Genomic DNA, 13,866 nt, shown 5'->3' on the forward strand with positions numbered 1-13,866 from the left:
CCACACCAGGACTCATATATATAGTATGTATATATAAATTAATTGACCAATTGGAAAGATTCAGCAAGCTTAAGCTCTGTGAAGAAAAAGAAAATGAAAATATTTTCCTCTCATATTTTATTCATTAGAATTTGATCCACAGAGCTAGCTAAAGCTGAGTGCCTTCAGGTTTAGGTTTATAGATTAGTGGAAAGCCCTTTGGCCATTTATCAGCAGTGCTAAAAGGTCTTTGTAACATTCTTGGAGTAGGGCTGAGGCCATGGGGCCTGTGACTGAGAGGCTGGGGATCAGAGAGAGACCTGCCTGATGGCATGGCTGGGGAGAGGCTGTCTTGACTAAAAGAACTGTGCCCTAAGCATTTCTGACCCTGAATTGTAACTTAGTAACTCCCCTAATAAACCCCATAACCATGAGTATGGGCTGATGCAGAGTTTAATTTTCCTTCTTCCTTGTGCAGTCAGAAGAGATCAGATGATGCCACACCCAAGCACATTTTTGCTCTTGATTTCCTTTTTGCAATCTAAGATATATCTGTAAAATATCTCTATTAGTTTTTATCCTCTTGAAGAAGAACCACTCAAAGATGATATGGAATTACCCTACTATTATCACAGAAGAAAGAAGCAAAGAAAATAGTGCTGTATTTACAATTCTATGGAATGACCCTACTGATGACACTAATCTGTGAACAATGGTACATCTATCTGTATGTAGGTAATTCCACTAGGAACAGAGTGGAATAAAATGGAAATGAATTTCTATGAGAAAAATTACTTTTTAAAAATTATTTTCTCTTTTAGACTTCTGGTCATTCTATTACTAAGCCCTCTTTTGTCTCGACTTGATCATGGGTTCAGCTGGCGCTGGGCTTTCATAATGGTCTTGAGTGAGATGAGAGGGACTCCTAACATCGATATGGCCCTTCTACTTGCCTATGACTCTTTCACTGGAACTGAGAGGGAAAAATATCAAGTAAATAATGTTTTGCTTTTTTATTTTATAGATTATAAAGCTGTTTCTATGTGTTAAAATATGTATAGTTGTGAGGTAGCTCAACCTCACCAGGACTGTAGAGAATGGTCTGGCTATGATGGCAAGATTGAAAAGAGGGGGAACAACTGATCACTATGCTATTCTCCATTCCTGACATTCAAATTCCTCTTCAGTCATGACCATCTACTGACAGTATAATCTAACTTAATTCACATTGATAGATATAGAGTAAGTAATATATAATTGTCATAAATAATAACTTTGTTTTTTTTTTTTTTTTCATTCTAGATGTTATTTCATGGAGTGTCTGTTTGCTTCATTACCTTGATTTTCAATAAATTTATTTTGCCACTGGCTGTTACTAAACTAGGTAAGCCCAATTAAGCCGTTTTTTGAATGAAGAGAAATAATTCTAAATACACTAAAGAAGTACTAATAATGAAGAATCCATATATATAGATAAATCAACAATGCCTAGTTGAAGACAAAGTTGTTAAGTGCCATAGAGTTGTCTCGGACTCGTGGAGACCCTAAAAGTATAAGTATAGGGTTCCCTATGAGTGGCTGGTATGTATGTATGTATGGAATGGCAACCTTTTGGTTAACAGTCCATTGTTTATCCTATGCTGGCAAAAAAGATATTTGCAATGAAGAAGTATTGCAAAATTCTATCATGCGATGTCCAGCATAATTTCTATCACCAAAGCCGTATTTTCCAACTTCTAATCCTTCCTTTGTCTTTCCAACCTTCACATTCCAATTGCCAGTAATTATCAATACATCTTGATTGCATGTTTGATTGATTTCACACTGAAGAAGTTGGTCCTCCAATTTTATCATCACTGGCTTTAGTGGTTGTGCATAAATTTGAATAATAGTGATATTAACTGGTCTTCCTTGTAGGCGTATGGATCTCATCCTATCACAGACAGCATTGTACTTCAAGGCAGATCTTGATATGTTCTTTTTGATGATGAATGTGATACCATTCCTCTTCAATTTGTCATTCCTGGCATAGTAAACGATGTGATTGTCTGATTCAGAATGGCCAATGCCGGTCCATTTCAGCTTACTAATGTGTAGGAAGGATTACAATGTTTATGCCTTCCATTTCATTTTTGACAACTTCCAATTTTCCTAGATTCATACATTCTATATTCTGATTATTATTAATGAACATTTACAGCTACTTGTCTTCTTTTTGAACTGTTACCCATCAGTAAATAAAGGTCCATTCATGTACTTTGAGGAGGCAGCTCTCTTCCTCAGTCATACTTTGAGTACTTTCCAACCTGAGGGCCTCATCTTCCTGCACTATATCTGACAATATTCTAGAGTTCTTCATCATATTTTAATGCCCAATAATCTGGTACTGACTGCGTTCCACTGCTATTTATATGGTGTTCAGTGACTAAATATTCAGAACATTCCTTCTTTCCTTCTTCCTAGTCTTTCTTCATCTAGGAGCTAACTGAAACCTATCCACAATGGGTGATCCTGCTGATGTTTAAAATATCCTTAACATAGTTTTCAGGATCACAGCAACACCCAAGTCACCACAGAACAACAAACTGACAGACGAATGGTGGGCTTGTCATATAGAGTCTATAAATAAGGCACATTAATGGTTGAGGACAATAAACTTACTTATTAAAAAATTTGTGTATTAGCTTTTGTCCAGTTTATCTAAAAGAATGTATTCATTTATTTAATTATTCAACAAACTGCTATTAAGAGCATGGTATGATGCTGTAGGATAAGCGCTGAATTTGTAATGACAAGGCCGGCAGTTCAAATCTACCAACCACTCCTTGGAAACCCTATATATAGTTGCTATTATTTGAGACTGACTCAATAGTACTTAACAGCAAAAGCACAAGCTAATACTGAACTAATTCATAGTGAGGCATCATAAACACAGTCAACTTTTCTGAGCTGATGGTGCTTACATTACAGTGAGGAGAAAAAGGCAATGAGCAAGTCAAATATGGTATTATCAAGGAGTCCTTTGGGCATCGAAGTAAACAAACCATAAAAGAAAAGAAAGAACATAACAGATGTTAAAATATTTAGAAAGATAGGAAGGAGTGTGTTTAAGAAACTAAAAGTGTTGAGTAGTTGAAACTTTAAAAAGAGTAATATAGTGAATGGTGGTAGACCAGATGGGAGAGGTAGGAAGGCTTAAGATACAAAGAACCTTGTATGTTGTAGTAGAGGTTAGGATTTTATTCTAAGGGTAAATGGGATTCATTAGTTAGTTTTAAGCAAGTATCATTATATGATTAAAGTCTTAAAAGGGTCACACTAATTGCTTTGAAGAACTGACTGGGATAGGGCTGTGGTGCCGATGGACAGTGTATGGAAAGTAGATGCAGAAATATCCGTTAGGAGGCTATTGCATTAATTCAAATGGAAATAATGGTGACTTGGACTAGAACTAAAGCAAAGGAAACAAAAGAGCTTGTTTGAAATGTATTTAGTGGTAGACATTGGACTAAAGGCCTACACATAAGAGGAAATTAATATTTGACCTCAGCAATGGATTGTTAGTGTTATTAACTGGCTTGAAGAAATCTTGAGAAATAATTTCAAAAAACATATCAAAAGTTATTTCTATTAAATTTGAAATGTAGACAGTTAAAAAGAGAAAGCAGAGTGACTATTAAATATGACCTTGGACCCCAGGGAAGAAGTCAGGGTTGATGATGTAACTTTTAAAGATGGAAAAGATGCAAATATATTTTACTCTGTGGACTTAGACTAAAAACATATTTTGTAAACTAAATATATGTGCCTTTTATCTAAAACCGTGTCTGATCTATGGCAGGAATTTAATTATTTGGTCAAAGAATGAAGCACATTTATTCATACCTTTGTGTCCCACAAATATAATTGAATCAAACATTTTGAGAGATATTAATATCTGTCCTTTGTTAGATCCAAAGAGGAGGCAGGGACTCATTTAGCTCTATGTTTATACTATATCCCCATCTGGAAGATTCATTTTATATATTAGCATCTTAAAATCACTGAAAAGTCTTGTTATGAAGAGACCTACAAGTTGTTTACCTTATATGAATGTATCAGTTTCAAAAATATTCAATTTTAAGCCCTCTGCAAACCATTTCATTTTAGTCACTACTAAGTGGCTGCCAGTGTCTTGATAAACTGTTATTTCATTAGCTACATAGAGAGATCTTTTCAAAACCCACTTGATACTCTTAGCAAAATAGAATTCGTTATTAACCTGTAACTAGGTCCCTAAGGAGCCCTGGTAGTGCAGCAGATTACAAACTGAGCTGCTAACTGCAAGGTCAGCAGTTTCAATCTATCAATAGGTCCTCGGATGAGAGATGAGGTTTTCTGATCCCCTAAAGATTTACTGCCTCAGAAACCCTAGCAGTGTACTACAAGGTCGGTTTAAACTGCTAGGTCAGGAGTTCAGATGCACCAGGTACTCCTCAGAAACCCTACACAGGGTTGCTACGAGTTGACAGCACTAATCAACAACATGAGTCGGAACCGACTTTACAGCACACACCCTCCACCACCACTACCAGATTCCTATGTCATAATCGTATTATCCTCTGAAAAAAATCAGAACACTCATTTAACAAAAGCTAAAATGTGAAAATAATATGACCTCTTTATTTCTTAAATATTAATTTTGATCATTTTAAAATGCAAAATTAACTATTTTCTCATTTCCTTGAACAATTCTTCCATATTGTTGTTCCTCCATCAGAACTTTTACAAAACGTCATTGTTTAATTGCAAATAGGGCTGCTTTATTCATTTCAACAGTCATTGGTTTCTGTTATTGCAAGGAAAGTTCCAGATCTTTGATAAAAAGACACCAAGATTCTTCCTGCATTCCAAGTCACTGGTAGCGTAGTGCTTATGAGTCAGGCTCATCTCATAGGTCAACAGTTTGAAGATACTGCATGAGAAAAATTAGGCTTTCTTCTCCCGTAAAGATTTACAGCCTCGGTTCTATGGGTAGGAATGGACTCTATAACAACTTATCAATAACAGATATTCACTAGCTAAAGTCCTGACAGTGAAAATGACAGAATAACTAACTCTGAAATTCCATCTCTCCATGAAATCAATAAAAACTGGCAAAAATGTTGGAATCCTTTTTTTATTCCTTCTAGCTTAAGCAAATAACCAAAAAGTGTTTGTCTACCCAGGGCAAGAAAGACAGTGGAAACTCTGTAAGAGCCGCCAGCTTTCTTGCTTGATAACTTATTCCATTCCATGCCCCACTCCCTAGGTCAAATCTTAAAACAAATCCATTAACCATTGAGTTGATTCAGATTCATAGTGACCCTGTAGTACATGGTAGAACTCCCATTTAGGATTTTCAAAGCTGTAATCTTTACAGAAGCAGAGTGCCACATTTTTCTCCTATTAGCAGTGAAAAACTACACTATTCTCAAGGAGCTAAAGAAACCTAAAATTCTTACTCAGGATCCTCTGTTTCCTTACAGTGAGCATCTGCCTGTGGAACATGACTGCTTTCACAGGAAACATCTATGGCACACACAAAAAATCATTTTTGTCTCATATAGTAAGAGTCCTTGAAATCTTAATTATTTGTTTAATCAGCAATAACTGTCCTCTGTTTGCTCTGCAAGTAATTTTACATACCATGAATTTCAGAGTTGGTATTAAACTGTTGTGCTGGTAGGTGAGGTGAGCCCATCATTTAGCTTTAACAATTAAAAAAAAAAACAAAAAAAGGGTGATTTGGAGCCAGGTCCCTAACTAACCAGATGTGAATAATTTACCTAACTCATCTCTGGCTCTACATTCTCATCTATCAAATTGGGAAAAAGAAGTGAACTCAAAAGTTGGAAAGACATAACACATGCAAGATGCGGAAATGTGTGTTCCCAGCATATAGTAAGCACTCAATAAATATTTGCTGTTATTTGTATAATGATAATTTGTGAGAAGAAATGTGAAAGTGGTAAAGGTTGAAATTATGACTGCTTCAATTATCAAATAACTTACATTGTTGTTAAGTGTCCTTGAGTCAGTTCTGATTCATAACTACTCTGTGTAGAGTTTCCAGGAAGCAACTGATAAGTTTGACCGCTCGCTTACCTTGTGTTTCAAACCGACCTTGTAGTTCAGTGTTTTATCCTACAATACCACACCAGGACTCCAAATAACTTATATTGAGTCTTATTTTTTTTTAAGTTCTTAGTGATAATATATTAAGATAAGAATAAAAGGAAGTATTGTAATTCCTATCAAACAGTCAATGTCCCTGCTATTTGTAATACTTGTGCTTTGTGTCAAAGGTCTTCATGATATCACATCAACAAAATATAAATCACTGTATTATACATATAAACACTTTCAAGAGCTAACCAAATCTATAGCCTCTACACTCAAATTTGATAAAGATCTTGCTAATGCTGACTGGAACATTGTTGAAAAAACAATTATACTTCAAAACCCATATGCGGTAAGCAAGTAACGTCTTTTGCTTATTATCTCAAAGTAAATACAATTGACCTAATAAGGCTAAATCATGCCATAACTATACATTCATAGTGTTTATTTGTAGTTAACAGGTAAGTTGTATTAGTAATTCCTTATTTGTCTTAATAGTAAGAAAGAAGTCCTTAGATATTATCAATCAATAGCATATACGAATTACTTTCCTACTGTTCATGGGACAAAGGAAAAGTAACAACGCTGTTGAATCAATAAATGTTAAAAATTCAACAGAGTGAGCTGTATATTAGAGTTGCCTTTAAAAGGTATCATAAGGCTTTAGAAAATGACTACTTTCTGTTTTGCTTTTATTTTTAAACCAGGTTTGGAATGCTCAGTGACCTTCATTCATTTAGTATTTACTATGCTTAGCATTATTAGTAGGATTTTTGTCTTTTGAAAAACAAAATGGTGTTCACTTCAGCAGCACATATACTAAAATTGGAATGATACAGACAAGATTAGCATGGTCCCTGTACATGACTGACACACAAATTCATGAAGCATTCCATATTTTTGAATGGATAAACAAATTGTGGTACATACACACAATGAAAAATTATGCTACCTTGAAATACTAAGCTACCATATTATTCTACCTTGAATATTAAGCTACCATATAACATGGATGAACCTTGAGGACATTATGTTGAGTGAAATTAATCAGTCACAAAAGGAGAAATACTGCATAGTATGATTATTGTAAAAGACTAAGAAAAAGAACCCCTACTAAAAGTGGGGGGTATTCTTTGCTGGTTACCGGGATCTGGGGAGTGGGGCGAGAGGAGGGAGGAGAAGGTGGAGCACAGGGTAGGGAATAGACACAAGATAGTTTGGGTGCTAAGGAGGGGACAATACACAAGAAGGGGAGAGGAATGGAAGAACAAGGTGGTTAGGAGAACAATTAGGCAGGTTTGCATGGGCTAAGTGGAACAGAGGTAAATAATGATGTATGCACAACCTTGGAGCAACAGGGCTCTGGGAACAGGGATTGAGGCATGGTTAGAATGGGCAAAAGGGGGGAAATAATGTTAAGCTGCTTGGCTGTCTTTTGAATCTTGGTTTCCCTGGTATTTCTTTATAAAATAGACACTTGAGGGGGAGAGAAAGGAATAGCCAGAAATATCACCAAAGGTTGTAAGTCCATCTTCTGACTATAATTGATTGGAATACCTAAAATGGGGCTACAACGTGCCCAGTGAAGGAGGCTTCCTGCAGAGCCTCTGCATTGCATAAGACCATAGGTGGAATCCTGAACCCCATCCAGAATCTTCTGAGATGAGAAATTTTCACTGGAGAGGACAAGCAGACCAGCCTGGAGCGTCTAGAAGAAGAGAAGATACTTCTTGAAAGAAAGACAGACAGGAAAAATACAAAACAATAAAGACAGTCTGACTGATTACTACAAGAACAAGCAAGTTCCTTGCCCATTAGCCATCAAGGCAAGTGGTTAGTTCCCCTCAGGACAAACCCCCTTCCAAGACTAAGACTCAATGGGAATACACAAGCAGACATATAACCACATTCAACATCGATAAAGGAAACTAGGAAAAAAATAGCAATGAAGCTGCATGCTAAGTCCTACCCTGTTCAATAGACTCTTGTGAATCCTGGTGGAGACCTGGTTGGCCAGCAGTATGGCAAGACCTGGGGACTCCTGGGCCCAGAGTCAGTGACATAGCCACAGAGGACTAGAGTGGAGAGTGAAGCATCCAGCTGATAAGAAGAGAGGCCATATGCACAAGAACACCCACATTTGCAAATAATACCCACTTGACCTGGCTTCAATGGCTGGATAATCAAACTCAACTAGAAGAAGAAAGAAGAGGAAAAAAAGAGTAATCTGGTACAATTTGATGAAATTGGCCTACAATTATGGATGCAGTAGCTCAAAAGAGGAAACAAATCTTTACAGCGAGGATCATTCCCACCCCCTCAATACACAGGGCAGACAGGGATGGACAACTTGGACACTGGCTACCCAAAATGGTGGGGGAGGGGGTTGCACCTACAAAGGCAAGAAGTGACTGGCTTACAAGCTTTCAAGAGGGAACCTACATCCAGAGGGCATGGAGGAAGGTAGAATCTCCACTGAGTAGTATCCAATCTGTCTGGGAGGGGTTGATGAAAGGAGATTGGGATAGCACTCATGTGGTACAGTAGTGAGTAAGTAATATCAGGACTGACTGTGAGGGTTGGAAATGTAAAGGTAGATGTTTTGTAGCAAAAGGAGGGGAGTGGTTGACTTTGCAATCCAGGAGCGAAGGTCCCTGGGACCACCAAGGGAGAAGAGTGGAGTGAGGGACTCTACCCAGAGAAACAGTGATGCCAAAGATGGAGGCAGAGATGATGACGTGGAGAGATGGAGCGGCTGGGGACTTTAGACCCAGAGAGGGAGAGGGGCTGTGTGCTGACGACCAGGGGACAGGCTTGCAGGGTATACCCTTTGGATGGTTGATGATGCATGAAGGGGATTGTAATCATGGCAATGTAACGCTATATGATAGGATGAATGTAAAGCTAACATTCTTCCATGTAAACTAATTTATACCACATAATTCACAATAAAATATTTTTTTAAATATATAGAAATAGAATTCAAAGCCAGTACTGTTAAGCTTAGCTTTGGGTAAGATGTATCCTCCTACTTCTGGCATGTACTTTATAATCTATATGGCCAGATTTATTATTCATTCAAGAACATTCAGCTTGCCAGTGCGGTTGTCATAAAGAAAAAGAGTAAAAATTGTCCTAGATATTCTCACTGCTGCCATTGCTTTGCCATCTGTAATGCTTCTGGCCAAAACACACAATGAGGGTCCAATTTCTAGAAGTGTAGAGTCAGATAGATAATGAGTGTCTATGGAATGGGATTTCCCAAAACATCTTAGCTTCACTAGACAGTACATGCATCTCCAACAGGGGACTCAGACCCCACACCCCCCCTCTCCCCCCCGAACCTTCAGCAATATTGCAAAGATTTCTAGGTGGAGCTGGTTCCAAATCAAATTCAAGAATTTTCTCTATCTTACCAGATTTTTAAAAAATCATCTTCCAAAACAAACTGGTATATCAATTGAAACTTGTGTTAATAATATGTTAATATGATTTTTTTTTTTAATAAAAATGTTATGTTTTTCTTAGGCAAGCCAAGAAGAAACAACAGGCCATCAAATGGTGAGGTGTCCAGACTGTAACAAGGAAATAGATGAGACCCTTAACATTGAAGCAATGGAACTGGCCAACAGGCGACTTTTATCAGCACAAATAGTTAATATTCTGCTATACTTTTTTAAAATTAGTTTTTGGCTTAAAATTATACTGAAAACTTTCTCACTTCCTAAGTGCATATTGATTATACCCACCCACATAACAATATACAGTTTGTTCAAACTAAAGGAAGTCTTAGGAATCTGTTTGGTTGTTAAAAAAGAGATGAAAGAGAAAAAAGAAAGAAATCAACTTAAATTATTTTAAGTTAAAGGTAGCTTTGGCAGCGTAGTGGTTACGAATCAGGCTGCGAACCTTAAGGTCAGAGGTTCAAAACTACCAGCCACTCCGCGGGAGAAAGATGAGGCTTTCTACTCCGGTAAAGATGTGCACTCTCGGAAACCCTGTACAGGGTCACTATGGGTCGGAACTGACTCACCGGCACTTAACAACAACAACAAAGGTATTTTATTATAAGGAATTAGGAATTTCACAGATCCTAGTGGCAAGAACTTTAACAGAGCTTTAGGCAGCCAGTTCCCTAATACTGCCTAGTTCTGGGGCTAAGCCTGTTTTTCATGCAAAGGTACCATCAGATTCTCTAATTACTGCATGTGTTGTTATTAACTGCAGTAGAGTCAGTTCCCCACTCATAGCAACCCTGTATAGGATTTCCCAGGAAAGTATGTTTACATACTAAAGTTTGAGTCCAAATGAGAGAAATTCTTTAGCATAAATAGTAGCATAGGAGTCTGTGGGAAATTGCTACTAAGCTAGTCAGCATTTTCTGTCTAGGGAAGGATTTTAGCTGTTACAACTCATCATGCAATCTCTGTAAAGAGTCATGATCCATTTCTTTGCTATTCCAACCATGCAGAATTCCAGCACATTGCTTCCTCAGTCTGATTTAAGCCACAGGAAGTTCAAATCTACCAGTGACTCCTTGGAAACACAGAGTCACTATGATTCAGAACTGAATTGACGGCACTTAACAACAACAACAACACGTATTTTATAAAATATTATAAACCTCAATAATCTCCATATATCCAACAGCAGATATATAGATGAGGCTTTCTGCTCCCATAAGAGTTTGCAACACTGGAAACCCTATACAGGATCACTATGAAAAGGAACCGACTTGATGGCACACCACCACCACTACCACCACCATCTTTAGCTTTATAATAGAAAACAATGAATGTAGACACATTTATTCATCCTCTATCATTCAATTTTTTATGGCTTCCTTTTTAAAAATAAAAGGAAAAATGTATTTGCTAGGTCCTGTAGTAGTGGTTGAAACACAAAGATGGATTCAGTTTGATATTCTGAAATTTCCTTCGTGTCCTTCTTGTAATTTTAGTCTTATACTTATTTTGTTACATCAATTATGTTTATTAGTTATTATTAACAAAAGCCTTTTCTAGATATCTTTCCTTGTTTATTTATTTTCTCCAACAGTTTGATATTGTTTTTTTTTAATTTTTACTGATTAATTTCAACAGCATTTCCAGCCCAGATCTTTTCTATTGGTTTGCCAAGTGCTTCTTTCCTCATTTTGTACAAAAAAAAAAAAAAAATGATCAACAAATACCTGAAAACATTTCAGGCCTAAAAATGTGAAGATTGCATCTAATTAATGATATATTCATAAGAAAACAATTGAGGAATATTTTTAATGCTTATGTAATTAAATGCAAACACCTTCATCACTTGGGTGTTTCTAGAATTATCTTAATTTTATGTCGTTTAAAATATTATGAGACCACGTCTCTGATTTGTTTACAGATTTTAAAAATGTAATGTTAAAAATGCAGGAGACTATTTTGAGTGTTCCACCACTCCTCCATCAGTCTGTCTACTGTGGTGACTTGCATGCTGCAATGATGCGGGAAGCAGGGCTGCCCAAGGTGAGGAGATTTCCGTGGAGCTTCTAGATTAAGCCAGAGTAGGAAGAAGGAGAGGCAGACCACTTCTGAATGGTCAGTGACTTAAAACCTTATAAATAGCAGTAAAATCCTCTGATACTGATTTAAGCCCCATAGATATGAAGGCACTCAAAATATGACGGGCATATTGACCTTAATAACGGCAACGACGTAACGCTTTCAGGACCTTCATTTTTCAATGGGACACAATGAAAAATGAGAAGAAACAACTGCAAGCACCTATTAATAATCTGTACCAGGAATGTACAATGTATGAATATAGAAAATTTGAAAGTTGTCAAAATGAAATGGAATGTATAGAGATCAGAATCCTAGGAATTAGCTGAAATGGACTGGTATTGGCCATTTTGGATGGGATAATCATATGATTTACTAGGCCAGGAATGAAAAACATACATCCTCACAAAGAACATATCAAGATAGATCATGAAGTATAAAGTTGTCTGTGATAGGATAGTATCCATATGCATACAAGATAGACCAGTTAATACCCTGTTATTCAAATTTAAGGTCCAGTCATTAAAGATAGTGATAATGAAAATGAAGAAATCAACCAACTTCTTCGGTCTGAAACTGATCAAACATGCAATCAAGATGCAATGATAACTATTGGTGATTGGATCAGTAAAGTAGGAAACAAAGGGAAGCATCAGTAGTTGGAAAATATCGCCTTGGTGGTAGATATGATGCTAGAGATCTCATGACAGAATTTGCAAAACCAATGATATTCATTGTAAATAACTTTTCAATAACATAAAAGGGACGAAACATGGGCCTCACCAGATGGAATACACAGAAATAAAATTGATTAAATCTGTGGAAACAGTGGGAAAGTTCCATATCATCAACTGAAACAAGAGCAGGGGCAAATGTGGAACAGACCATCAATAACTCATTTGCAAATTAAGATTGGAGCTGAAAAAAATAATAACAAATACACCAGAGCCAAAATATAACCTTGAACATATCCCACCTGAATTTGGAGACCATCGCAAGAAAAGATTTGATGCATTAGACACTAAAGACCGAAGACCAGAAGAGTTGTGAGATGACATCAAGGATATCACACATAAAGAAAGCAAAAAGTTATTAAAAAGACGGGGAAAAAGGAAAGATGAAGGTGGATGTCAGAATAGACTCTGGAACTTGCTTTTCCGTGTAGGATGCTAAAATAAGTGGAAAAAATAGGAAGTAAAAGAGTTTAATAGGACATTGCAAAGGACAGCTTGAGAAGACAAAGTCAAATATTATAATGAAATGTGCAAAGACTTAAAGTTAGAAAACCAAAAGCGAAGAACACACTTAATATTTCTCAAGCTGAAAGAAGTGGGGGGAAAAATTCAAGTCTCAGGTTGCAACACTGAAGGAATTTTATTGGCAAAATATTGAATGATGATAAAAGCATCAAAAGAAGATGGAAGCAATACACAGAGTCACAGTACCAAAAAGAAATAGTCTATCTTCAGCCATTTCAATAGGTATATTATCAAGAACCAATGGTATTAAAGGAAGAAGTCCAAGATGTACTGAAAGCATAGACAAAAAACAAGACTCTGGGAATTGATGGAATACAAATTGAAGTCTTTCAACAAACTGATGCAGCACTGGAGGTGCTTGTCTATGTTAAGAAATTTGGAAGACAGCTACCAGGCCAACTGACTTGGAGAGATCCATATTTAGGCCCATTCAAAAGAAAGGTGAACCCACAGAATTTGGAAATCAATGAACAATATCATTAGTATCACATACAAGTAAAATTTGTTGTGTGAAGTGCCGTCAAGTCAATTCTGACTTGTACCGACCTTGTGTACATTTTCCAAGGACAGGCTGCTGAATTTGACCCACCAACCTCATGGTTCAAACTGACCTTGCAGTCCAGCGTATTACCTGCAATGCTACACCAAGATAATTCAAAAACAGTTGCAGCAGTACATCCACAGGGAGCGTCCAGAAATTCAAGTTGGGTTCAAAAGAGGACATAAAATGAGGATATCATGGCAGAGGTCAGATGGATCTTGGCTGAAATCAGAGTATACCAGAAAGACGTTTACTTGTGCTTTATTGTATGGATCTTTTGACTGTAATAAGGGTAATTTCAGACTATGGGTGACATTGTGAAGAATGGGTATTTCTGAACACTTAATTGTGCTCATGAGGAACCTGTCCATAGACCAAAAATACAGTTGCTTAAATAGAACAA

General features: G+C 36.8%; 1 protein-coding gene across 1 annotated transcript in view; it reads left to right on the top strand.

Moving 5' to 3' along the window:
- Positions 1-13,866, top strand: part of SLC9C1 (solute carrier family 9, subfamily C (Na+-transporting carboxylic acid decarboxylase), member 1) — a 138,469-nt gene that overhangs the window by 40,224 nt on the left and 84,379 nt on the right. The window contains exons 9-12 of the mRNA XM_006864212.1: positions 801-972; positions 1,282-1,363; positions 6,306-6,472; positions 9,649-9,774. Coding sequence (XP_006864274.1) covers positions 801-972; positions 1,282-1,363; positions 6,306-6,472; positions 9,649-9,774 — 547 coding nt within the window. The remainder of the gene's footprint in view (positions 1-800; positions 973-1,281; positions 1,364-6,305; positions 6,473-9,648; positions 9,775-13,866) is intronic.

This window comes from Chrysochloris asiatica, unplaced genomic scaffold (genome assembly GCF_000296735.1).
Source record: "Chrysochloris asiatica unplaced genomic scaffold, ChrAsi1.0 scaffold00061, whole genome shotgun sequence".
In the NCBI taxonomy this organism is placed as follows: Eukaryota; Metazoa; Chordata; class Mammalia; order Afrosoricida; family Chrysochloridae; genus Chrysochloris; species Chrysochloris asiatica.